The sequence below is a fragment of the Mastigoproctus giganteus genome, chromosome 7, assembly GCF_048544385.1.
Source record: "Mastigoproctus giganteus isolate SK-2022 chromosome 7, ASM4854438v1, whole genome shotgun sequence".
Taxonomy (NCBI): domain Eukaryota; kingdom Metazoa; phylum Arthropoda; class Arachnida; order Uropygi; family Thelyphonidae; genus Mastigoproctus; species Mastigoproctus giganteus.
In genome coordinates, this window is record NC_143581.1 from 5,581,446 (window position 1) to 5,609,335 (window position 27,890).

Here is a 27,890-nt window from a genome sequence, read left to right on the forward strand (position 1 = left end):
GTGCAATCAGATATGAATTCTCTGAGCAGTGCAGACCAGCTGCCAGGACAGCACATGGGATTTTGTCAATGATATACAAGGACAAAGAGGTGATTATCTCATTGTATAAGGGAATGGTCACGCCACATCTTGAGTATTGAATATCGGTCTGGAGACCTCATTTTAGGAAGGACGTCCAGCTGGTTGAACGGGTACAGAGAAGAGCAACGAGATTGGTGAGGGAAACAGAGGGATGCTTTTACCAACAAAGGCTTCAGTTTTTAGGCAAATGAGAGGTGATCTAATTGAGGTGTTTAAGGTTTTAAATGGGTTGACCAAACTGAATGCTGATGGAGATTCTTCCTCCTGCTCAGACTACGTATGTGGGTGAAAAATATTGAAATTGAAAGGAAGGAAATAGCAGACTAGATGCGCGGAAGTTTGCCTTCAGCTACTTGGTGGTTGGTTGCTGGAACAAAGTACCATCTGTTGTTTTAGACATTAACAGCTTAAATAAATTCAAGGAAGAATTAAATAACCTATTGTTGGGAATGGAAAGTTTACTTTTTTTGGCTGATGCTGTATAAGCTTACTTTCTTGAATAATTTTCCATTACTAATACTAATATCGTTACTGATTACTGTACACAATTTTAATTTAGATAAACCACGGAATGCCTTTATTTCCAATAATAGTGATAAATATCATATAAAGAAATTGAAGTGTTTAAGCACACCGCAACCGATCACAGAAATTTGTAGGCAACTCTCGTTATTCTTTAGCTATCCTGGCCAGCATGTTCTTTTCTTACTACAAATAAAATGATTATTTAAATCGAGAATCTTCTTCTTTAAATTTCCGATCCACTAATCAACATGGTATATTTTATTTCCCCTGAGTAAAAACTCTGCATCCAAAAACCCGTTTCAAATGAAATGAAGGCAAAATGCAGATGGTGAATCATTTGTGTTGATGGTGTATGTCTGGGCACTCGACCGGTGGGTCTAAGCGGAACCAGAAAGCATTATTCATAGCTGTGACCTGTACCACTAATGAAATGTCGGAACGATGTCATGCTAGTTCCTGAGGGTGTACTTAGTCCACATAAATCAATCAAATTTGAATGTCACATTTATTCTAAGTGCTCTGCCTCCTTTTGGCTGTCATTGTTTACAAGAAAAAGTAATTATTTTAAAAACAGATGTTGCATTTTGTTCCTCGTTATTGAAAACGCACTTGAACATATATCTGAATATTGACACTTGTTTTTGTTGTTTTAGAGCTTGGCATTGATAGTGATATTAATGACGTCACTCCGTGTGATGATACCACGACGAAATTTTTTTTTTGAAATATGTTGAGTTGGTGATACTACAGTAGATGTAAACGATTGAAGGCAATAAGACAAGCTAAATGATGGTATGTATATACACTGCATTACCTAAGTATCTGGACACTAACGAATGCGCATATTTTAAGTTTGGTAAATCGGCCACCTTAAAACAATTAGGAAAATCTGCTGCTTCACAACTCACAATTCCTTAAAATCCGGCATAAAACCCTGGATAACCCAGTATAAAACTCGGGAAAATCTGGCATACACACATACACACACAAAATCATCACGATATTTGTCTTCAAGAATTCACGCAATAAACAACAAAAGATGATTTGCCCATACGTTTCGGCAATATTTTGTGTTATTTTAAACTTTGTTATGATTTTCTCTCCATATTACATTGTTAATATTAAATTGTCACGTTGATTTTATCCTTATCCTTTTTTTAAGGGACCTAGTGATGTCTATGAAAACATTCCTCAAACAATACAGACTGGCCCACGCTGCCAGTCTGTTTTCGTCCAACTGTGCAGTGTGATTGCAGCTGTTCAGCTGTTTGCCGTCGAATACACACCCGTCCATCGGCATGAAAGCGCTGGAAGTTGATTCATCAGACCAGGCACTCTTTTCCAATCGTTCAACGTGCAGAAACGGTACTCCCGTTCCTGCTGTAGGCAGAGGTGTTGATGACGGTTGGTCAACGTGTTCACATGAACAGGTCGCCTGCTCTGTAGGCCTATCCGCAAGGGCGTCTGCTGGATGGTGTGCTCTGTGCGCCCTGATTGTAGTCTGCAATTAACTGAGGGATCCTGAGCCGTCTGTTGTCCTAGACAGCACGTGCACCTCCGTTCGCCTCGACTATCAACCAGTGGTGGTCTGCCCATCCCGGCACGTCGGGTGGTTGTGTGTCCCTCTTCTGACCATTCTAACCACACCTTCGTATTGTCCACTATTGACGAACTCACAGGTACTGTCACTATACATTCTTCACCAGTCGGTGACGTTGCTCCTATGTCTCTTCAACCACTTCTACAAGAAAATCCAAATCTACTGGCATATGCCGATGATTTAAATCTCTCCATTAAAGTTATTTATAATCTCCAAAGCCAGTGATGATATTTGCAAAGTTATCAATGACGCGAATTCACAGATTTGTGAAATCATCAAGTACCTGAAAGATCTCAATCTGAATATAAATGCAAGCAAATCTGTTCAAATTACTTATTCCCTTCAGAAACAACCCAACCACATTGAAATAAAAATTGCAGATGTCCCAATCCCAAATGTTTATGCTCACAAAGACCTTGGAGTTGTTTTTGATGCCCACTATTTAATGCCCACTATTTATATGTTGCTCAAAAAATTCAAAAAGTAAAATGGTTAATCAAACAAGAAACAGCAGCGATTCAAGACAGAAAAACAGTCATTAGGCATGTTCAAAGATGCATCTTTCCCATTCTGTCCTATGCTTCCGAAATCTCGTCTGGTGCTCCTCAAGTAACCGTCAAGAAATTCCTTGCCCTAGAATATTGGGTTCTTAGATGGCTCAATAGTAAGCTCGTTTTCCCCACAGAATATCCAGGCAACAGCTTTATGAAAACCTAAAAACAAAGCCTCTGCAACAGATGATCAGCGAGCCTGGAGTCATGCTTCTTGCAAAGTTAATCACTTCTCCATGCGACGCACCAAACTTAGCCAATATAATAGCTGCCCCCAACAGGGAAAATTCAAGAAACTAGCGATTCAAATCCAACCTCTCCAGGCTCAAACAAATGGACAGAATGTTCTCCAATGCATCCCTTCACCTCATAAATCATCACAACATTGATTGCAACAGGGTAATCAACTCTGAAGCCTACAGGGGTCAGATCTCCGATAAAATGAAGAAAAATAATCCAACCCAGTAATCGCAACTGAAAGCCAAATGTCCTGTTCCGCAATAAATTTTTTTTAAATTCATAACTAAAATTCCTAGTCATTGTTAATGTCTATATGAAATCTGCTATGTACATATATTCGATTATTTTATGTCTCCACTAGTGGAGAGAATAGTGGTCATAATGTTTTGGCTTATAAGTGTACAGAACATGGGAAGATTGAATTAAAATCAGTAAAATCACTGAAACATGCATGTTATGATATGGGAGAAAAAGGAGTTATGATATGGGCGGGCGATGTTCTCCGTGCAGTGTAGACGTTTGGCTTGGAGGGCTCATGGTATTCTATCGAAGATTCGCCGAACATTTGCTTGTAGAGATAGAAGGTCAAAATCTCATTGTGTAAGGAGCAACACTGTGTTCAATTATGGAGCATAAAAAGTACATGGAGCTCTTGAAGGGTCCAAAGACAGACAACACTCCTGGTGAGATCGGCTAAAGGGTATCTTTATAAAGAAAGATAATAATGTGGGCTACACAGCTCGGCAACCAGGAGCCTTACAATGAACCTGATTGAGTATTATAAGGCTGTGACAGGAGACAGTAAAATGAATGAGGGAGAAATTTTTTTTTAATAACATCAGAACGAACCTAGCTGGGGGAGAGGTGAGATTAAGACCAGATTGAAAGAGAAGTTTTCAATTATCCAGTGAGTTGTTAATTACTGGAATAAGTTGCTCAAAAGAGTCCACAATAGTTTTGTTTCTATGATAAATCATGAATACATCGTTAACTGTATTAGCAGTCACGAGAGTTTAATCACGGTGCACTGGGAGAACATGCGCTACAGAACTGTCGTTGCTGACCAATTAGTTATATCGGGCCTATCTTCATGGAATCTCAATTGTTCTTAAAACATATGGTCCAGAGTTTTGTTTTGCGTTGCCGTTTACTCTCTTATTTGAATGGTGTTTTTCTTCTGCATGGATGTATCTTCCTATTCAACTGATTCCAAAAAGGGGAGATAAATCTCGCAAAAATCTTCTATATCATTGATATTTCTATAATTCTCCTTGCTAAAATCATGGAGAAATATATTCTTACTATGTCTTGAGACTTCATGACTAGGGAAATCATCAATGCCTATCTCTTAGCTTATTCCCTTTAAAAAAAATTATACTCGTTGCTTAGACATTTCTTAGGCATTCGATCAGATTTCGCATGAAAGCTTTCCAATTACACTTCTATCGGTTCGGTTGTGAGTTTTAAAAACTGAGCAGCGGTTCCTTCTATAGCCATATAGTAATATATGGCTATGTTAAGCACCAGAGCAACTAAGGCTATGAGGCATCAGTACAGTAGGAAATTTTCATGTTTTTCATGTTCTTTGGTCGATTTGCTGGACAAAAAACGGTTTTGTGTACTGGGCAACACCGTTTTCGGGAGAAAAAGCTATTCGGATTTGACCTCTGGCCTTCTAAACAAGGTGTGGAAGGATGGTGATTATAACCATTGTGCGAGGAATTCAAAACAGCATAAACTCAGCATAAAAATCAGTCTTTTTAAGTGACAAATAAAGGTGAATTACTGACGTGCAAGCATCCTACGCAAGATTCAGAATTCATAAACTCAAATGAATAATATTTCCAAAAAGCAAAAACTTTTTTTCGTTATTATTCCAAAATTATTTAAACCTTACATCCAATTTTTAACACAGCTCAACTGCGAAAAGTATTAGTGATGTTCCTATATAAAGATATCATATCTAACGATCCATGTTTTCGGTGTCATTAATGGCAACATGAAACTGAAGATGTTGGAAAGGCTGTGATGAGTTGTTTAGAATTACTGAAGTTATCTACCAAAAGAAAAAGAGACGTAAGATTTTATGTTTCCAAAGACGTAACGTCTCTTTAATACTTATGTCAAAGTGGCTTTGAAAAAAGTGAAAGTATTTGAACGATATCATTACAGAAAGAGTCTAAAAATATAAAGATTGATGGTATGTTTATCTTTGTGAAAAGTATCCGTAATTCTTCTTTCCCAAGAGTGATGCCCGAAACGTCACATCGTAGTGAGTGATGGTAAATGTGAAATTACTACAAAAATAATATAGACAGATTTGAAATAAGAAAATAGTTCTATTACCCACCACTGGTATTTTCAACAGTCTTTTTTGGTTATATGAAATCTGTGCTAAAGATCATCGAATACGCACAAACTCGTCTCCACTACCTGTCCTCCATGCTTGCAATATCCTAATACACTGACAATCTGCTATCAGAGCGGTTTTATGGCAGACAGCTATTTACCGTTTCCCGAAACCCTGCGACTTCACCCTCTGGGGAGCAGTATTATCCTGCCAGAACCTAGATACGAAGTGAAGTTACATCACTACAGAACGCATAAACTTTGGAACTAATCTGAAGACGTGTGCATTAAAGGATTAGCCATAGTGCTTGCGGAAAAGTTTCTGATTGTTCACTAGCCATTGGAGATGGTATAAAGCCATTATAGTCGGATGCTGGCCTCTATTAAGGAAATCATAGCATTATGTGTCCACCAATAACTACCTTCAAAGTGCTCTTGGAAAATTATCCATTCCTCCATGATAAATGAATGCATCGAACATTGCTAGTGCATAGTCTGCCTTCTGTTTCAGAAGTTAATTTCTTGGGCGGAAAGAAAAGCTCAGCATTCACCAGTCTGTCTTTAATAGTATTAACCATATCCTACTGGCCCTTCCAGATCTAATAACTAGCCAACCGGAAATTTAAGCTAATAGGTAGCGTTTGTTTAGAGCAAACTCATTAGCTGTGAGAAGGGCTTCACTAAACTGTCTCGGTTATATTTATCGCTGCCACATAAAACCGTGGTCTCTTATTACGGCTACAAGCCATTAGCCACACCAAATGGAAGGTCCATGTAATTATAGGGGGTGTTTGTTGTCGAGTGGAAGGTCAACGCTGACCATCAATCAGCAACACATAATTGAATCTGTTTCTTATTAGAAACCTCAGCAATCACGCGATTAATGGGGGTAACACACGGGAGGCTGTTTACTCTGCGGAGATTATAAACCATACTCTCAGACTGGAGAGAATAATGATGAGACTATTAAGAAGTTTCAAATAAAGGATGCTGCCGATGTGACCTTAGCGTGCTGCTGATATGTGAAAAAGAGGGAAAATGCAATAATCCTTAAAATTTATGTCTAATGAGTGGATTTAGATTCGAAAATGTTGGCAATAAAATGTCATGTATTACGTCCTACCTCTCTGGAATGTCCAAACACAGTATTCTCCTTTCCCGAGGTAATAACACGTCCACACCATGTAATATCCTTCTTTGTCTGATAAGAAAGTTATCAGAGGACTGTTATTTAGCACTAGCTTTTTAATCTCGAAGCAGTCTGCACGCACACTTTCTGACTTGATTTCGAGGTATTCTTTTTGGTGGAAGGGTATTTAGGAGGTAAAATGTCCTATATTACAACGCGTGGTGGAGTACTGGTATTAGGATGTTTATTATGATTTTAATAAAGTGAAAACTAATGAGATACCATTTTTATCTATCACGTATGAGGCGTGACAGTGTCAAAAATAAACTGAAGAACACTTCTGTGTATACTCTGCGGACAACTTGGCCCACAGGTCTGAAAAGAAATCAAATATCTTCGAAAAGATATTTATGATGATAACATGGACAAGTAAAGTAAACTAACCGGTTCCAAACGTAGAATTAGTCAGTTGGTCTGAAGGATGGGTGCCAGTATCAGGGCCCTCGTGGGTACCACAGTTGGACGATTGCTGTTCTCCCCACACCGAGTGGAAAAGACCCGAGTATCAGTTCTGTCGATGATGGGAGGAATTTTTATGGACCTTTTTCACAAGTTGGCTGAGTTAGTCGGTCTCAGGCGAGGGTAGCATGGTTTTATCTCCCGGAAACTGGGATTTTTCATCCAGCAAACAGAAAATCGACCATGGAACACACAACATTTAATAAATAGCAACAAGGCCTTAGTTTCCGATGCTCCTAAAAACCAATTACGGAAAAGTTCGCTTGACTCAAGATATGTTCTAACCATTGCCTACACAACGGAATAATCACCTCTTCGTCCCTGTGTTAAACTTCCTGTTTATCAAAACCTCATGGGTTCATATAGCAGACCGTCTTCGATGCTCAGAGGACTTCATGTCGGACTGTACAATTATTACCCCCCCCCCCCGTCCACAGGTATTTTTCGTTCTCCACTACCTTGAGTGCGGTACAACAGAATTGGTGTGTTATTCTGGGATTACTGCTAACCTAAATTTGTAAATTTGTTTACTGTTAAATCGGCTACTGAAATTTAATATTTTCATATTTATGGCTGTTGTTTATGTAAGTTGACCGATTGTTAAAACTGATTAATATTTATCATATATAATGTAAACTTGTTTGTTTATATGGAATTAGATAGTATGAATCAGAGCTGTAATACTCAATATGTTCTACGTTGATAACAATATTAGTAAATTAATAAGAGGAGTTTACCTCAATACAGTACGTGGAACACTTCCGTATGATACCCTCCAGAAATTAAAACGGAAAAAACGAAAAAATCGACAACTTACCGATACATTAAAGTAAAATATAAATAATTAAAGTAAAATATAAATAATTAAATAATCAATTTAACGCAATTCAAAATCAATTCAAAACAATTAAAATTCAAATTAACGTAATTAAAAGAATCTAACGAAAATATTCAAAACGATTTTCCTTCCTGAAGCTGACAATGCTTTTCGACCGACTGTCGTGATCACAGGAATGAAAATTACCGAATCAGGCTAAACCTGCAACTTAAATAGTGATTATGTGTCTTCGCGCATGCGCGTAAAGGTCCACGCATCGGAGATCAAATATGGCCGCCGAACATTAACAGAATTCTCGTGTAATTTAATTTAAAGGTTTCTGCAATTAATAGTCGCGTATAATTACGTTGAACGTTAAGTATTTTGGCCTCGTTAAATAAAAAAGTATGTTTTTCGTTAATGGCATGAAAGGCTAATTCTGACGCTGCTGAACGAGAAGCACGAACTGAGGCTTCGTGTTGATTTACACGGATATTAAGAGAAAACCGCGTCGAACCCTGATAAGACGAGTCGCAATCACCGCAAGAAATGTTGTATACTAGATCATTAATTTGTGTTGCGAACGCCGAAAGAACCGAGCGATTGTTCAGTATAGTGTGTAACTTCCGTATAGGCCTAGCTATAATTTTAAATTCGGTATCTTTAAAGAATCTGTTAAGCTGTTTGTGCCACTGTTCAACATATGGGACAGAAATAAAGTATTTTTTGATATTACTATTGTTGATTGGTGCAGTATTTTGTATCCTATCCTTAGCTTGTACCCTAATTCGATTTATTGTGTTAATGGGATAACCCCTGTTCAAGAATCTGCTAGTTAATATTTGTATTTCTGAGTCCAAAGCAGAATCCGTCGTTGAATATTTATAGGCATTTAGAAATTGATTAAAGATAATCGATCTTTTGTAGGTGAACGGGTGGTAGCTATTATAATGTAGAAGCATACCGGTGTTTGTGGGTTTTCGATAGATGCTAAATTGTATTTTGTTCGAGTCCCGGGTAAGCGAATTTTAGAAAGTTTAATGACTTAGTATCCGTATCTTTTCTGAGTGGCTTAATGTCAGAGATCTATCTCTCAACGATTGAGCAGATACATTTGACACCTTTTCGTCCCCGTATCACATACTATGGGAGGTATTTAGACGATGTTCTAGTTATTACCGATAGTAGTACTATCCAAGACATTTTACATTCGTTTAATAATATTCATTCTAGACTCAAATTTACATTGGAAAGGGAAGATACGGATACTAAGTCATTAAACTTTCTAAATTTCACGCTTACCCGGGACTCGAACAAAATACAATTTAGCATCTATCGAAAACCCACAAACACCGGTATGCTTCTACATTATAATAGCTACCACCCGTTCACCTACAAAAGATCGATTATCTTTAATCAATTTCTAAATGCCTATAAATATTCAACGACGGATTCTGCTTTAGACTCAGAAATACAAATATTAACTAGCAGATTCTTGAACAGGGGTTATCCCATTAACACAATAAATCGAATTAGGGTACAAGCTAAGGATAGGATACAAAATACTGCACCAATCAACAATAGTAATATCAAAAAATACTTTATTTCTGTCCCATATGTTGAACAGTGGCACAAACAGCTTAACAGATTCTTTAAAGATACCGAATTTAAAATTATAGCTAGGCCTATACGGAAGTTACACAGTATACTGAACAATCGCTCGGTTCTTTCGGCGTTCGCAACACAAATTAATGATCTAGTATACAACATTTCTTGCGGTGATTGCGACTCGTCTTATCAGGGTTCGACGCGGTTTTCTCTTAATATTCGTGTAAATCAACACGAAGCCTCAGTTCGTGCTTCTCGTTCAGCAGCGTCAGAATTAGCCTTTCATGCCATTAACGAAAAACATACTTTTTTATTTAACGAGGCCAAAATACTTAACGTTCAACGTAATTATACGCGACTATTAATTGCAGAAACCGTTGAAATTAAATTACACGAGAATTCTGTTAATGTTCGGCGGCCATATTGATCTCCGATGCGTGGACCTTTACGCGCATGCGCGAAGACACATAATCACTATTTAAGTTGCAGGTTTAGCCTGATTCGGTAATTTTCATTCCTGTGATCACGACAGTCGGTCGAAAAGCATTGTCAGCTTCAGGAAGGAAAATCGTTTTGAATATTTTCGTTAGATTCTTTTAATTACGTTAATTTGAATTTTAATTGTTTTGAATTGATTTTGAATTGCGTTAAATTGATTATTTAATTATTTATATTTTACTTTAATTATTTATATTTTACTTTAATGTATCGGTAAGTTGTCGATTTTTTCGTTTTTTCAGTTTTAATTTCTGGAGGGTATCATACGGAAGTGTTCCACGTATTGTATTGAGGTAAACTCCTCTTATTAATTTACTAATAGTTTATATGGAATGTAAATAATTAATTGTATACGGATCGCCCTCCTGGCTGAATGGCCGTGTAAGGGGTACAGACCATATTTATAGGGTCAATAAACTGATTTAATAAATAATTAAATAGGTAACTACCCAGTTGACCACTGAATTTGTTCAAACTGTCAGCCTCAACTACCTGCGGAGGCAACTTGTTCCAGTAATCAACAACTCGCTGGCTAAAAGAAAACTTCCTGCAATCTACCCTAAAACCCTCTTCCTTCATTGAATAAAACTAAATCTCCCTCAATCAAACCCAGTATGCACTTTACTGTTCTGTTCTGGAACCCGAATCGAGGGCGGGTTGTATTACTTAGTAGGTCACTAGATACTGGAGTGCCTGAAGAGATCCCAGTTACCTTTTTTTTTTAGGGCAAGCACACGTTTCTTCAGTGACTCAAATTATCCTTGTAATGCACAAGTTCAATTTCAGATCGATATACTTCTTAAACCCAAGTGCAAAGAAAAGAATCCCAAGTTGCGCTTGGTCTGTCTATTAGATTGGCCTTAGGACACATTTCACGAACTCGTGGCTCACACTGGAAATGAAAGTTTCTGCTGTTAGTTTAAATCAAAGTATATGACGTCAAAATATTTTTTGTTTTGTTTTGCATCCAGCTCCTAAGTTATATGCCTTATCTGGATTTAGTGCAATATGCAACTGGAGTTTCTCTTAAAAACAGTATTCATTCAAAATAAGCTCTTTTTGATGCTGTACTCTGTCTTGATAGATAAAACTGTCTATTAACCTAAAGGATTCATTGGATTCTATGGTTAATCGCGGATAACGAAACGTAACCAACTTTCTGAAATTATTAATGCTACAAAACGCAAGCAGTGCTGTAATTAACTTAGTTTCGTTTAACTTAGTTTAACTTATTAAAGAACAGCCGTATATGCAGCCAAATTGATACAGAAGGCCAGAAAGTTGTCTTCAAAAATACATTTTGCTCTGGGGAATCTGTCAGGTTTAACGAGAACATAAGATAATATCTCATGCGCTAATAAAGGCAAATTCCTTTATTAAAACTGTTTTTAAAATAAAACAATACTTACAAAATAATGTTGATTTATTTTATTTTGGCATTTTAGTGATGAATTTTTTTTTTTTGTTCCTTTGCACGTAATTTATAAAGAGTTAAGAAATGATAATATCTATCCATGTGCGACACGTGAGAGGTTGAAACCAGCAGTTCTTGCTGGATGCAGAGTTCTAGATGCATATTTTAATGTGGAAGCAGATATGTATAATGTACATTAATACGCCATTTCTATTTGTAGAATACGTTCATTATGTAGTAAAGAAGAGGAAAGAGCAGCATTCCCCTTTGAAAGTGAAAGGTTAAATAGAAATTCCTCTTCCTCTAGCATATATTGAAGGTTCATTAGATGTCCTTTATCAGGAAGATTCAAAGATGGCATTATGGTTTACGTCACCATTTTTGACTTTTAAATAAATGAGGTTCCTCAACACAGAGAAAAGTAACTCGGATGACTTGAAAGGATTTCATATGACATAATGCATTTTAATGAGGTTCGTAACTTCTGTCTGCTCTAAGACTGATTATTTCTTTAAAGGAAAACTTTGCAGGATTTCAACAAAAAAAAAAACTAGTTTTATTTTTCGACTGCCATGCACGATTCTAGAGGGGGAGGGAACAGTGATGGCCATTTGTACTTGGATATCATCTTCCAATAACTAATCGATGTTAACTAACGGTAACTGAGAGTAAACATTAAATTTTGATTCAAGTTGGACAAGTGTAACCGACAATCATGACAGTAATAGACACTTGCCGAAACACTCCATAAAGTCGCAATCGTGAACACCTGTAGAACAGTGTCAGAGAGTTCCTCGACCAACGGTAACACCAAACATAATAACCACCCTATGCACTTGGTACCAGTAGCCGTCACGGGGTGGAACTCCCATCAGGGAGAAATAATATAACAACAAAGATAATAATTACACCACTGTTCACCATGCTCAATAACAGCAAGTACGGATATACCCTAAAATAAAGGAGGAAGAATCAGTACGCTCTCTCTCACCTGATGTACATGCATGTATGGCGTCAAACTTTATGCCGCAACTGAGAAAACTCCAACAGCTACTCTGGATCACCGAAGAGTTCTGACATCAGGGTGCAGTTTTGTTTAGACAAATGAAGAGTTGGTATCAAGGACATCTAGTCGGGCAAAACTGCTAGCTAAAGACCGGTGAAGAACAATTCATGACGGAGGAAGAAACATACAAATATCTGGGGACGACGTGCATATCCTCCAGCTAGAACACAAGGAGATCAAGGCCAGTCTGATTGAAAATTACCATCAGAGACTGAGAAGCATGCTCAAAATCACAGCTGAATAGCGGGAACACAGTCATAGCCATAAACACTTACGCAGTCCCAGTACTAACGTACTGTTTCAGGATCGGGATTGGACCAACACCGAACTGGAAGAAATTATGAGATCGACCAGGATAATGATGACCAAGAGCTGCCCAAACCACTCGAAGTCGGCCATCGAGAGACTTTCCATAGTCCATAAAGAAAGAGGGAGGGAATTGACTGACCTCAATGAACAAGAGAAGGCGATTAAGAACCCGCGGGATTACTTTCAGGAAAACACAACACCATGTACCAAGCCAAAAGATGGACAAACGGTACACAATATTCAACCTCAACAAGGAGCCCACATTCACACAGACTGATGGACAAAGAAGACACTCCATGGCAGACACTACAATAGAAGATTGTTTTGAGTGTTTTGCAATAATATAAACTGAGTAGTAAGAGTTGTAACTTATGAAATCGAACATCTGTCATTCAGAAAGACTGGTGTAAGTTTGTGTGTTTCGTGATAAACATCGAAAGAAATAAGGAACTGATTTTCGAAAAGGAAGCGCTGTTGTAACTCTGTATAAAGAAAGTTATTCCATGAGAAGTGGTGGCAAAAAGTGTTTCATTTTAAAGAGGTTTGGCGCACTATGGCATAGTTGCCGATGCGTCTAATAAATCCCTAAATCACCACCAACAACAACAACATTTAAAGAGGTACAAACTACCATTCGAAGATTCAGGAAGACGGGCAGTTTAAAGGACAAACCATGATCAGGACGACAGCGCGTAACAACGGAAGCACAAAATAAGACCATAACACTTTGGTTTCTAAATGCGACTGACGACTTACTGCACCTGAAATCCGAGCTGAGTTAAGTAGGAAGAGAGAAAAAACTCACGTGTCTACATCCATTGTAAATCTTCGTCTTAAAAAAGGACTTCATGCTCTGGTAGTTGTCCGAAAACTTTATTAAAACCGGAAAATAGAAATAACGGTTGGATTGAGCTAAGAGCCATCAACACTGGACAAATGAAGAGTGGAAAAACGTACTGTGGCTGGATGAATCCAAATTTGAAATTTTTGGATACAAGAGTATAGTTTATGTGAGACGATCAAATGAAGGAAAAATGGCTCCAGATTGTTTAGTATCTACAGTCAAGGACGGTAGGAGTTCCATTATGATCTGGGGTTTTTTCTGTTTTTCTGGAGTGGGTGACATCTTCAGAAATGAATGCTATAAAAACATTCTTGAACATAATGCAATATCCTCAGGCCTTCGACTTTGTTAAAGAAATTTTATATTACAACAAGACAATGACCCAAAGCACAGGTCTAAGCGCTGTGTAGGGACTTTCTAACAATGAAACAATGGGTTGAATTGTGGTGTGGTCACCCCAATCCCCTAACTTAAACCAAATAGAGCTTTTATGAGATCATCTAGACTGTCAAGTCCGTGAAGTCCGCCCATCTTCACAAAATTTATGGGGATCTTGCAGATCGCTTGGAATAATGTTAGTGAGGACTAATGTATTATAAAATGAATCGCCAGAATGCCACGTCTGTGTAAATGATAAAATTTCGTGGTGGATATTTTGATGAAAAATCAGTTGGGTTGTTAATATTAATGATTTCAATCTTTTTGCTGTAAATTTTTCAATGCTTAATAAAAAAAATCTTGAAATACTTTGTAGTGTGTTGTTCTTTTTTTTATTAAATGTTACATGTCATAGCTAATTTCAAAACACTGTTGTCATACGCTGCGATTCCAAACTTTTATCTGGGAGTGTATGTCTGATATGTGGCCGAGTATTTAATGTAACTCTCACACTGCCAAACAACTACAGATAAACAAGGACAGGCTATAAACCCCAGGGAATAATGCTGCGGTTTTCCAGTGCCTCTGCACTTGTATGTACGTCCCTGTAGTTGCAGGTGTCCTGCCGTTTGACATTAATATCCTATTTTATTCCAACTTAATATGAACAATAAATTTTATACTGCAGTTGTTTCTGAACTTATTCGTCCACTAATTAGCTAGCAGTCTTTAATTAGTTACTAGACGAATAAGTTGTAGATTAATTATCAACAAATGTTTTCAGTTTCCTGATCCAGTAACTGTAATCTTGTGACGTAATCTGTCCTTGTGTACTCTACTACCTTCTATCTTCTTCTAATCTCATTGCAGTTTATTTATTTATTTTTCCCTGTTGGTATAGGCATAACATGCTTCAGGCAATCTTCACTTTGACATGTATGCTTTGTAAGCTTATCTTAACACCCCATGAGACTAACTTGTTTGAAACTCTTTCTCAGAGTCGTGATATGCTTCTAAAAATACAACTGTAGACGTAAAAGCCACTGAGAACTCATCAACGCTTTTCTGCTGAAACGACTACCAACCTTGTTTTATAAAATTCACGTTTCATATTTTTAAAAACTGCAGTAAACATCACCAAAGTAGCGCTAACATTTTTAAGGCAACTTCAATGATACGAATTCGAGGCGAAAAAATGTCCGCATAACCAGAAATACGAGGAGAAAAAAAAAAAAGAAAAAAAGAAGCTCATGAGTTATGACAAAAATTACTTAAGCATAGTAACTGCTACTACCATTGTTAATATTCAAATTAGATTTTGTTAGTAATCCCTGGTGCAACCTCTGTGTGATAATCCTGAAATACAGTACCTATACAGCAGATGACCGCAAAGGTTTGAAACAACGTAAGCAGGGTTGAGTTGTGGTGTCCATAGCACATAGAGGAATGCCGCCCCGGTGAGTTACCAGGATACTAAGTGGTAAATGACTCCCAATAACTGGTGCAGTACGACCACTTTGCTTATTTTAGGCCTGAAATGGTGAAACACATTTTTAGTCTCCAGAGCAAAGCTCCAGCATCCCCCAATCCACCTTTTCCATCATGCAGTATGATTGACATTTTTTGAGGTTATGATGGGCGTTGTGGTAAGATCCTATCTTCATTACATTTCAAGATTCTAACTCCGAAACGGTGTTTTCTGGACGAACATCCGAGTTTCAGGGAGGAAAAAACCGTGCTACCCTCGCCTGAGACCAAATGCACCACGTCATTCAGGGGATTCAAAACTCAGGTCTTTTCCACCCAGCTTGGGCAGGTGGCAGTAGTAATAGTAGTAGTAGTAATAGGGTTTTTTTAGGCACATCAGCGACTAAGGCCATATTGCATCGTGTAACCTGTCTGTAAATTGTATGTATTCTGAGGTAAATTTTCTGTTTGTTGAAAGAAAACCCCGAGTTTCTTCCGGAAAAAAAAAACAAAAAAAAAAAAACATGCTACCCTCCCCTGAGATCGATTAACTCAGCCACGTTGTGAAAAAGGATTAGGCCATATGTAAGGTTAAGTGTCCATCTTACTGAATAAGGTATTGTGACAGGGACAAAATAACCAGTGCTACAGCAGTAAACAGAGAAATCACGAAATTGCTCAGAAATACTGTCCTTGGTAACCTTAAAAGCGGAAAATTCGAACAATTGCCAAAGTATATTCCAGAATCAGCGTGGTTCCCACTTTTCGAACTATTTGAGTACTCACACCCTGGTGGTTAAAAGTACGAGGGGTTTCCGAAAAGTAAGGTAACACATTTTTTCTCTCGATGACGTTTAATAATACGAAGTTGAAATTACACACCAAGAAATAAGTGAACATGCACTACTTCTCCACAAAGTCTCAAGTTTTATTGATGCACTTGTCCAACGATGGATCAGTTTATCAATACTAGTACTGAAGAAGTTCGTGCCACACGCAGTAACCAACGTTGCACCGCCTGATGAACTTCCTCATCCGTGGTGAAATGCTTTCCTGAAAGGTGTTTTTTCAGAGGGCCGACTGTGTTCAATTGAGAATTAGTCAAGTATTTCTCTCTCATAACAGCGTGGTTTATGGATTCCATTACATATGATGCGCCCTGTAAAGTACAAGCATGCGAACGCAGGAAAAAAGCGTTAATAACTTAAAATGATAATCAATCCTCTGCTCAGTCCTTAGTACCCGTCTCTCATCCACAGTGCTCCAAATTCTAAGAAGATAGACCAGAACAGATGCCGGGAGAGCAGTCAACCAAAATCACCTTGGACTTTTATCACTTTTCCTAAATAATCGTGTAGGTTAATAGTTTGTCAACAGTCAGCCATGAAGCAGGTTAGCAGGATAGCCACCCATCTGCTTTGAATTTCATCACAAATTTAAATGAATTTATGATATACAAGCACCGAAATTAATCATTCATTCAATGAAGAACTTACAGGCATTGGTCTGCGCGGTAGCACAGTGGCTCTAGTCACTGTCCTATAATACTTCGAAAAACCCGGGTTCGAGCCTGTCAAAGACATCAGGAACAAGATCCCCTCCCCAGGAAAATCGAGTTTTTCGTTCAGACGAACAGTTGGGTTAATTTCTTCACTTTAAGTGTTCCTTGGGAGAGTGAGTGGCTCGGGTAGTTGATGTGCAGGAAACTGGTAATGGAAACTGGTAAATCGATGCAGTATTTAGATACCATTTTATAAAATCTGCATTGCCAATTCTGCTGGATAAAAATAGGTTCTTTTAGGTGAGAATAATAAGTAACCCATCCTTCGATCATTCACCTAGATAAACGCTCATGCGTGCACATGCTGAGCTGTCTTCAAAGGAGGGCAACGTTATGTACTTGTACATTTATTTAAAAAAATCCATCCATAAGCGATTTGATTTTGTTTCACTTCTGTCCCTGTGAACAAATTGCAGGTTACATTCACGACGTGGTTATTGAAGACAGTGAGGTAATGGCTTTCCAGTAGATATATCAACTGATCGCTGCAGTAATGGCAACGAATCAGAACTCAATAACGCCCTCTTCAGATTGTAAAAGTGAATCACGCGAGATAAATTTATAAAGTTATTCTCCGACTAGGTGCTGTAATTTCTTTGGATGAAGACTCTCTCAGGTATAAATGATTTCAAAGCTGCCTTGCTTGAGAACGTAACATGACTCGTATAATGAGAATCTTTATTTTCAAGGCGTGTGCAAGCAATACAATAGGAAACAATTTTATTGCACTGACGGAATATCGAAGATCTCATAAAAACAAAAAGTATTAATGTTGTTGTTGTAAGGTTTTAGGAGCATCAGCGAGTAAAGGCATATTGCTCCTCGTATATTGTCTGTAAATTGCGTGTGTTCTGAAGTCTATTTTCTGTTTTGGATGGACGAAAAAGGCCCATAAAAATTCCTCACGTCATCGACAGGACTCTAAATCAGGTCTTGTTCCATCCAGTGTGGGGAAGATGGCGATCCTACTAACTGCGCTACTCACTAGAGCAACGAAGTTTACATAAAGTTAAGACCTCATCAATGAAATTAAAACTAGCTAGTTGGGTTTGTTACTTGGATCCGTGTTAGAGCATTAATGGCGCGATAAAATAACTTCGGCTTTTAAAAGTATAAAATTTGGCTATCGGTTTTCAGCAGAGTCTACAGTCCGTGAGAAAATTTCATGAATCCCTGTATCTTTATATTTCCGAGAATTTTTCATCCCACAAAGAGGAGACGATTCTTTCTCAGATCATATTAACAGATATAATTCACAGTCACCAAGGCTTGATAAATCTTAGCACCAATTCACATAACTGCATTAATTAGAAAGTGCTAACTGTATAAGTTTCTTTGATTTCTAAGAAAAAATCTAGACTCTACATATATATATATATATATACGTTTTAGCCAATACGTTCTACGTATTCGCTAGAATAACTGCCCTAGGATTGATCCCGACTGCATATCTACAATAACCCTTATTTACAGGGGGGGGGGGAAGAAGAAGAAGAAGAAGAAGAAGAAGAAGAAGCAGAAGAAGGATTATTTGTAGTGAACACTCTCCACTAGTTTTTTATGAAGGTACTTTTAACAGCAGCGGCCAGTACAGCTGTTTTCGGCGATCTCTCCTCGCAGGTACCCAACGATCCAACCCAATCCAAATGTTCTCTAGAGGAGAACCTTTAGGTTGATTTGGATCTCACTTGGGTCCTGTGTGTGTGCTACGCTAACGTCCATCAACGTTCTGTGTTGACGATTCTTTGCAAAGCTTTCCTGTCACGTTCTGTCGGCTTCGGAGATTTTTCGGGTCGTTTCTTGAGGGTTTCAGCACCAGTCCACTTCCGTTTGCAGATCATATCACTGATCGTTGACCTATGGATCTTCAGTGAGTTGAAATGTCACGTACAGGCCGATTGCTTATGCCGCATTCAATTATCATTCTGTTTCGTAAGTCTGTTAACTCTGTTGATCTGCAACTTGCATTCGCAATTATACTACTATCTTCTCGAAGGACTACGAGCATATTTATAGGCATGTCTGACAAGTGGTGCTTAGGTAGGATGTGACCAACGATCTAGAGAGGAGTCAGGATACTAACGGTGGTTTAGCGTGATTCACATATTATTTAAACATAACGTTGCTATTATACACTATGCTGCCACTTTATTAGGTACACCTACATAGTAGCGTGTCGAACCTCCTTTAGTCTTCAAAACAGCCTGAATTCGTCTAGGCATGGACTGAAAAAAGATGCTGAAAACATTCTGCAGGAATGGAGTACCATGCAGACATGAGTGTGCCACGCAGTTCTTTGAGATTCGACGGAGGTGTAGGCCTGCAGCGAGCAGCCCTTTCCAGCTCATCCCAAAGATGTTCAATAGGATTGAGATCCATGAACTGAGAGGGTCACTGCAGCAAAGAAAAGTCATTGTCATGTTCCTGGAACCATTCCATAGTGATTTGGGCTTTGTGCACCGGCGCATTATCCTGCTGGAAGTAACCATCTGACTGAGGATAAACTGTCAACATGAACAGATGCACTTGATCAGCAAAGATTTTTAGGTACCATGTGGAATTCAGACGTGAAGCTATGGGTATCAATAGACCCAACATGTGCCAAGAAAACATTCCCCACACCATAACACTGCCCACACCGGCTTGCACAGTAATCGTCAGACATGAAGGGTCCATGGATTCATGGTGTTTTCACCAAATTCTGAGCCTTCCATCAACATGATGCACCAGGAACTTCGACTCGTCAGACCAAGCAACTGTTTTCCAATTGTCGATAGTCCAGTGCTGGTGTTGCTGTGCCCACAGGAGGCGTGCTCTCTTGTTCTTCATTGATAACAAAGGTACACGATGTGGCCGTCGCTGTTGTAGCCCATTCGCGACAAAGTGCGGCTAGTAGTAGGTTGCGATATTTTATTCTGCGCACCAAGTTTGTATTCCGACGTGATGTGTGACATTGTGGCCCGTCTGTTTGCTTGCACAATTCTAGCCATCCTCCTCTGATCAACAAGCGATTTTCTTCCATAGGAGTGTCGTTGAGAGGATGTTTTCTGTTCGTTGCACCATTCTCGATACACCCTTGAAACTGTGCTGCGTGAAAAGTTCAGGAGAACTGCCGTTTCAGAGATGCTTTGTCCAGCACGTCTTGCACCTACTACCATGCCATGTTTGAAGTCCGTTAGATCACTACTTTTCCCCATTTTTGCTACAGTTTGTACGCTTAACTGATACTAGAAAGGTTGTTCTGCTGCATTTATATCCACAACTTGGTCATGTGACTTTGTGGAACAAACCATTTGTGTGCACAGCAGGGGTGTACCTAATAAAGTGGCAGCACATCTGTATATGCTAGTCGTTTGTATTTCCGGTCCTCAGAATATCTATGAAGATCAATATCATGTTCCTGAGCTTGCGTCCAACTGGTCCCGTATGGGAGATATGTGAGTTTCTTTTCTAATATCATCTTTATATCACCTAGACCGGATGTATCCTCAGTGCTGGAATTAGGATCTTACGATGAAAAGTTTTCCAAGAAGGATGGAGGTGTTTATGATGTTTGCTATGATCTTAATTGTGGGTTTGGCTCAGTGAATTCTATTTCGGAGTCAAATAACGTTGCGATTTTTATTAGTTGTGAGGTCTTAGGCGCATTTGTGCTCGTATGATATTTATTGGAGTAAATTCTTTCGGTGTTTGACGTCGAATGTGCATTACTACGACTCTCGTGATGTTTTTTTGGAATTCGAGGAGAAACATATCATCCTGATCAACAACAACAAAATAATTTGCCCCTCTGCTGTCACAGGTTTTTAGCACACTGAGTACAAACGTTGGTAGTAGTAGGATTTCTTGGCTGGAATATTAAATATTCCACTGACTACACTTCAAAAGTTGATTAATTTTGAAATTCATTTTTTATTATTTTCTACATTTTTTTCAGCTGGATAGTTGTTTTGCGGCTTGTTAAACTTTATTTATGTTAATTTTCTGGATTTTTAAAATTAATCTTACTTCAATGCTTATTTTACTGTCTCTCTGAAGTTGTTGCTGTGAATAAAAGAATGGTTGAGTGGGAGAAAACAGAGAGTGTTAATCAGTGGACACTGCTCTTCCTAGACTAATGTTATTGGTGAAGTCCCTCAGGGTTCGGTGTTGGAAGTTTGAAGTTTAAAATTGACAAATGCAAAGCAGTGCATATGGGTAGGAGTAATCCCAGAGTAACGTACCAACTGTATAATACTACACTCAGGGTACAGGGGAATGAAAAGAACTGAGGGTAATTGTGTTGTACCCATTGTTTTCTATATTATCAAGGATATTGATGAAGGTATATCAAGCATAATGTCCAAGTTTGAAGATGATACAAAGGTTGGCAGGATTGTTAATAACAGTAATGACGGTGCGCTACTGCAACGGGACCTAGAAAAGTTAGGCAGATGGGTTGAGAGGTGGCAACAAAAGTATAACATTGACAAATGAAAAGTAATGCACATGGGTATCAGTAATCCCAGAGTAACGTACCAATTGTGTGGTACTACACTGAAGGTAGTGGAGAATGAAAGAGACCTAGGGGTAATTGAGCAGTCAGATATGAAGTTCTCTGAGCAGTGGCAGACAGGCTACAAGAATTTTACTAGCCCGCTTTGTATAAGGCATCTTGAGTACTGCATACAGGTCTGGAGGCCTCATTTTAGGAAGGATGTAGAACTGTTGGAACGAATACACAGTAGGGCAACGAGATTGGTGAGGGGAACAAAGGGGTGCTCTTACCAAGAAGGGCATCAGTTTTGCAAATTGCAGCGTCTGGAGATTAGGCACCTGCAGCGAAGTGAATTAGACAAATAAATTCAGAGAACTAGACAAACTTTTGGAGTGAATGTATACGTGGAATGGGAATTGTTTGATGATTACAAAATGGAAAATTTAGCCTATAACTTAAAACTTTGAAAATTAATTGGTTAGATTGATTCCAAAATAGTCAACTGGGCGGCGCTTAAATAATCAATTGCACTGAATATTTATTTGAGTTCACGACTCAGGTATTGCTAATGTCGATTTAATTTCATAAATCAGAAACTTTAGCAACTTACTGAATTGTGTAGCTATAGCTGGCCAAAATATTTCATTAAATATTCCTCTTTTTATTACGTTTAACCAGCTTTTCTATACTGCACTTCGGGGTCACGTGCATAATTACTCCGTGTGCATTAGCTGACCTAATTCGTAGTTTCTAGGTCTGCGAATTCCATTTGCAATCTCCAGGTCTACTGAACTATTATTTTCTAGCAACACAGTTCAATCAACAAATGTGAATAAAACATTTCTATGAACTACACGTACCGATGCAGTTGTTTACGAACTTCGGAATTTCTTTATTTAAACCTCGCGTGCCTTCTAATAAAAAATATAGAAAAGAAAAGAAAAACTAATTTAACATCACTTAGCACTCCACCAAACAATTTCAATTCTGCTTTTGTCAATTGTTTTATTCAGAATAAATGCCAAGACAAATAAGGCATCCACCAATGACATCACCAAATGGTTTTGCAAAGTAACTGTATGCTAAGCGCATGTAATAAAAAAAAAAAATTAGAACAATTTTTTGGTTTACAAAATAAAAAAAAAATATATATATATATATATATCGTCCTCGGGAAATCGATGTCTTAAGAAACTAACTGCCTCACTCATTTATCTCGCTAAATTAACACTAAAGGCAGTAAATATCACTAGCTAAATCAAGTTCCATTTAAGCTGCAACCCCGGGTCATAGTTCCTGGCAATAAAAGTGGGAGTCAGTGTTTTCGAAATTTTTTTTGATGTCGACCTTCTAGCTGGTCCTTCTAGTAAATAGCGTGTCCAGAGTTCGCCGAATTCTAAGTATGAAGCAGGTGAAGAAATAAATATCCTAAATTTTTTATGTTTTAATCAATAACTGTATTAAAATCAATGAATTGCACTGCCCTACCATTAACATCCGAACACCTGCCTTTGGACAAAAAAAAAGAGCTTTTATTATGTCATGTAATATTTCTGCTGAAACCTTTTGCTTTTACGACGGCCTTCAATCTTCGCGGCATACTGTCAACCAGCTTTTTATAAATGTCAGGTGATATGTTCCTCCACTCGGCCTTTAACGCAGCCACCAGTTCGGCCTTGTTCTTTGGGCAATTTCGACGTGCACGTACCCGACGATCCAATACATTCCAAAGATGCTCGATATGGTTCAGATCAGCACTCTGGGTTGGCCTACAACTTTTCCACACCCATGTCCTCAAAACACTCTGTTACAACCCGAGCAGTATGGCATGGCGTGTTGTCTTGCTGACACGGGTATGGGACTTCCCCGAAGTATTGACATAATGTTGGAAGTGCATAATTGTCCAGGTTGTCCTGGTATTGCACAACATTCATGGTTTTGTCGATGACGACTAATGGGCCCAAGCCAAACCATGAAAGGATCCCCATTCCATGACACTGCCTCTACCAAACATCATTGGTAGAGGCAGTGTCATGGTATGGGGATCTACCAAACATCATTGTTAGGAGGATATAATCAGAAAGGAACTGTTCCTTTCTACCAGGCCATCAGGCTGGTAGAATGCGAGCCTCGACTCGTCTGTCCGTAGGACTGTTTTCTACTGCTCTACAGTCAAGAATTCGCGCACCTTACACCATGTTAATCGGGGTCTAGCATTTGTTGAGGTGATCAATTCTGTTGAACTGTTGAGGTAATTCTGTTGAACGTGTCATCTTGCATGCCCACTTTTGCAATTGTTCGAAGCCCAGTGTGCATATTTATAGCAGGTTCCGTGACCTGTTTTCCCATCCATGGATTGGTGTCCGGATATTAATGGTAGGGTAGTGTATATCAATATAAACAGTGAAAGAAAATCAGAGTGAAAAGAATACTAGCATGATATCGAAATCCGGCCACATCCTCAGGTATACAGTAATGATTAAGCTACAATTTCAGTGTTGCAAACTTGCTCATAAGGACAAAGAAATGTAATGAGACTCGTATGCAGATGGTTATTTTTACAGGCAGAGTTTGTAAAAATCTAGAAACTAAACATCTATATAATGATCTCATTAAGTATGAGCGGACATCTGTTGTGTCTTATGTCAGGGGGCTCCTGAACTCTACCATGGTTCTCTGTGATGATATAAAAACACTGTAAAAATGGAAAGCAATGAGCGTAGTGTTATGTTTGTGCACTGTCTGTGTTGTTGTGTTGTTTTTTTTTGTTTTTTTTTTGATTTGGTAGTTGTTGGCGCATCGGCTTCTGTGGCCATATTGCACCTCCCAAGGTTTTTGCAGTACTTTGATCCAAGCCCGAGGCGGGAATCGAACCCGCGACCTTTGGGTTGCCGGGCAGGTACTTTACCCACTCGGCTAGCCCGGTCGGCGTTGTGTTGTTTAGCTGTTTCTGGCCACTTTGAACGAGAAAACAGCGATCACCAGGATGGTTGTTTCCGAGTACCCGTCCACGCCACGAAGAGGCAGGCTAAAATAATACGAGTACTATTCAAAATGGATTATATCCAGCACCCTTCATGAGGTAGGAAAACTTAGGCACTATTGCTATTGCCATTTGGGTTTTAGGCGCATCGGCAACTAAGGCCATATTGCTCCGTGTATATTGTTTGTAAATTGCGTGTGTTCTGAGGTCGATCTTCTGTTTGTTGGACGAAAAACCCAAATTTCTGGAGAAAAAACTATGCCACCATCGCCTGAGACCGACTAACTCAGCCGCGTTGTGAAAAAGACCCTTAAAAATTCACCCGTCATCGACGGGATTCAAATTCAGGTCTTTCCCATCCGGTGTGGGGAGGACAGCGATCCCACCAACTGTGCTGCCCACGAGGGCACTGCAGGCGCTCGCTGAGCGGGGTATCCTCCGAGAAATCCATCGCTGCTGGCACCCCACCGGGGTTCGGGTTCATCATCTGAGCGTGGCCAATGGCGCTCACACAGGGACACTTGCCCCTGTGACTCTCCAACCCATTTCTCTTTCCCCTTCTTTGCCTACCATTATTTGGAGGACTCTCTACTCTGTGTTCTACTTGTATTTTGTTCTAGCATTCTGACCCTCTTTCACTATATTCCCAGTGCTCTCTTCTAATAAAAACTTTTTTGTCAGGAAGCTCAGGCGACCCTGTCAGAGGCTAGCCAGAGAATAATCCCTATTGATCTGGCTGCCTCCCGTTGGCTGTGGACGGTAACGTGGGTCCCAAAAGGAGCCCTGTGGCCAAGTGCCAGAAGTAGAAATACAGAAAGAACAACACATCACCAGACGTCTGACATCTACAGAGTATGTAATACTCACAAAAGTATTAATGGTGCAGTTTTGGGAAACCACCGATGGCACCTTACCCTGAACACTATATCCACTATATCCAGTACCCATAGGATGGAGCGTATGGCTGTAGTCTCCTATTATCACATAAAATGATCACAGAGAATCCCGCATCCATTAGAAATAGTGCAATACCAGTGGATGCCAGAAATTCCTGCACCCAGGAAGTCAGGTACGAGGAGGTGAATAAATAGTACACTGAAATCCAGAGAATCTGCCCCCGAAGGGGCTAGCATTAAAAATAAAAAAAAAACAACAAAAAATCCTGTCCCCATAGAGACTAGCATAAATAACAATTAATTTTAAATTTAAAAATAAACAAAATAATAATTATAATTATAAAAGAAAAAGAAATAAAAAAGGAGCGATAATAATAAAGAGCAACACTAGCCTAAGGAAATAATGAAGCCCAAGCTGTCTTCAAAACTGAAACTAAAATATTCCTTTTAATCCAGATGGAGGGTTGCTACAGTGGCCTTATAGAGTGCCTACCAAATGCACGCGAATGACGTAGAACTGGCTCCAGGGCGAAGATCAAAGAAATTGGTTGTGGGAAAAACTTTTTTCTTCAAAGAATTGCAACAAGTCATGCTGAGACCAGCCCTAAAGAGTTAAGCAAGTGATAGAAGACCTTGTGCACACTTACCTGTGAGAACTCTGATGCCTTTTGGGAATCAGTTTCCGATGTGGATTGTTCGTTGTCTGCTTGGTCGGTCTTCATGCTGCTCGCCGTTTATTGAGCGTGCTGTCGAAGATCGCTTGAGGGGCACTAAGTCGGAATGCAAACATCGCAGTTAATCTGCATCTGTCACGAGACCGACGAACAAAGAAGTCGCTGATCACACGCACACACGAAACGAAAGAAATAAAAGCGATTTTTTAAAAATCGCTGTACACCGCAGAAGACTCAATACGCTCAAGCTGTACAAGACGCACGAGATGAACTTAAAACTTGTATACAAGTACACTTTCACAGCGCGCGAACGAAGCTGCTTATGTACATATCACATTTGCAGTTGCTATCACAGTCTGCGCCTTCAATATACAAGTCGACACTCGAGCCTCGCCAGGCACTTAGGTCGTTACGTCTGGCACGAGGTTCTCCGACCACGTGACTTGGGAGTTCGACTATTAATTCTGATGGCATGGGAGTGTCATCTACCTTTAGCCGGTTTCCTCGTAACTTCGTGCTCAAAGTTCAAATCTGCATGCCAGTCGACTGCAATGATCGCTCGGCCATCAGTTAAATACTTCTGCAGGGGCATTGTATCTACAAGAACTAACGCACTACACCAACTCTTCCACCAAATGTCTCCTACAGAAGTCAAAGATCTCTAAAAGTTGTTCAACTTCCGAGTGGTGTGTTGTGATGTTTTTATTTATTGATGATTTATTTTTTTTTTCCTGAAGGTTTCCAGTGGATTCTAACTAGTATTAATCACTTAGGGTAATAGGACAAAGAGATGTCACTTTCTGGTTACCATGGAGACAATCCACGGATACTCTGATGTACTTTCTCTTTCTCCTCTTTGACATCTCTGGATAACCTGAAAAATAAAACGGAATTAATGCGATACAGCGAAGGCATTTTCAACAAATAGACAGAAAACGAAAGGGTGCGTGCAAAAGTGATAAAATATAGAGCGTTTATTCCATTATTATTAACGAATACTTATTTTTGTTGTCTGATTAACGTGCTTTTCGGATGGATGGATGGAAGAAAAAAAAAGGCAAGATTGATTATGTTCTAAAGCAGGCACACACACAAAAAAAGTCTTAAATAAGTAACGGTCACATTATGACCTCAGTTAGATGTACGTGCATTGCAGGAAGGCAATTTTAACTTTTTCCACAACTGGGCGCACCTGCTGCCAACGCTTTACATTTTTTTTTCCACCCTTAATGTTTTTGTGATCTCCGGTCGATCCCATCAGCGTCACTTCGCGCTTAGCAACGAAGGGCGGGTGGGACACCACGCGATGTTTTTGTTTAAACAAGAAAACTTTCTTAATAGATTACCTTAATCTATTCTGGTCCCCATAAGAATGGAAACTACATTGTCATTGTAATAATTTTTTCCTAAGCTGAAATGGAGATTAACTTTTGTTTGTTTTTCTTAATGGTACTGTAGGTAAAAAGAATGAAAGAGAGAAAAAATAAAAACAGAAGTAGAAGGGGAAGGAACGAAAGAAATCAAAAGTAATTAATTTTTTTTAAAAAAAAAACTTAATTTTATATTAACAAGTTTGAAGTTTTATTAAAACGCAAAGGCTATTAAGATTATGCAGTGTCAGTTTATTACAAGTTTTTCTGCTTCTTCCACCCCACCCTTTTACAAACATTTTCGAATTTTTGCCCAGATAATTTCAGAGTAAATCCAGTTCAAGACTGCAGCTGAAATGAGATCAACTTGATTGTAATATTTTAAAGTGGAAAAATTAAAGAGAGGCATTCTACACTGCTCAACAAAATTAACAGAACACGTAGAAAACGTGGTGCAACTCGTGCAGCTTGAGATGAAGCAGGACAATTTTTGGTATGGTGGTGTACCATAGAATAATCATGAAATTAGCGACA

General features: G+C 38.9%; 1 protein-coding gene across 1 annotated transcript in view; it reads right to left on the minus strand.

Annotated features, from left to right (window-relative positions):
* Nucleotides 1–26,193, minus strand: part of LOC150082453 (dual specificity protein phosphatase 22-like) — a 123,381-nt gene extending 97,188 nt beyond the window's left edge. Inside the window, exon 1 of the mRNA XM_090378623.1 lies at nt 25,960–26,193. Within this exon, the coding sequence (XP_090234749.1) occupies nt 25,960–26,034 (75 nt within the window). The 5' untranslated portion in view covers nt 26,035–26,193. The remainder of the gene's footprint in view (nt 1–25,959) is intronic.
* Nucleotides 26,194–27,890: the final 1,697 nt, after the last annotated feature.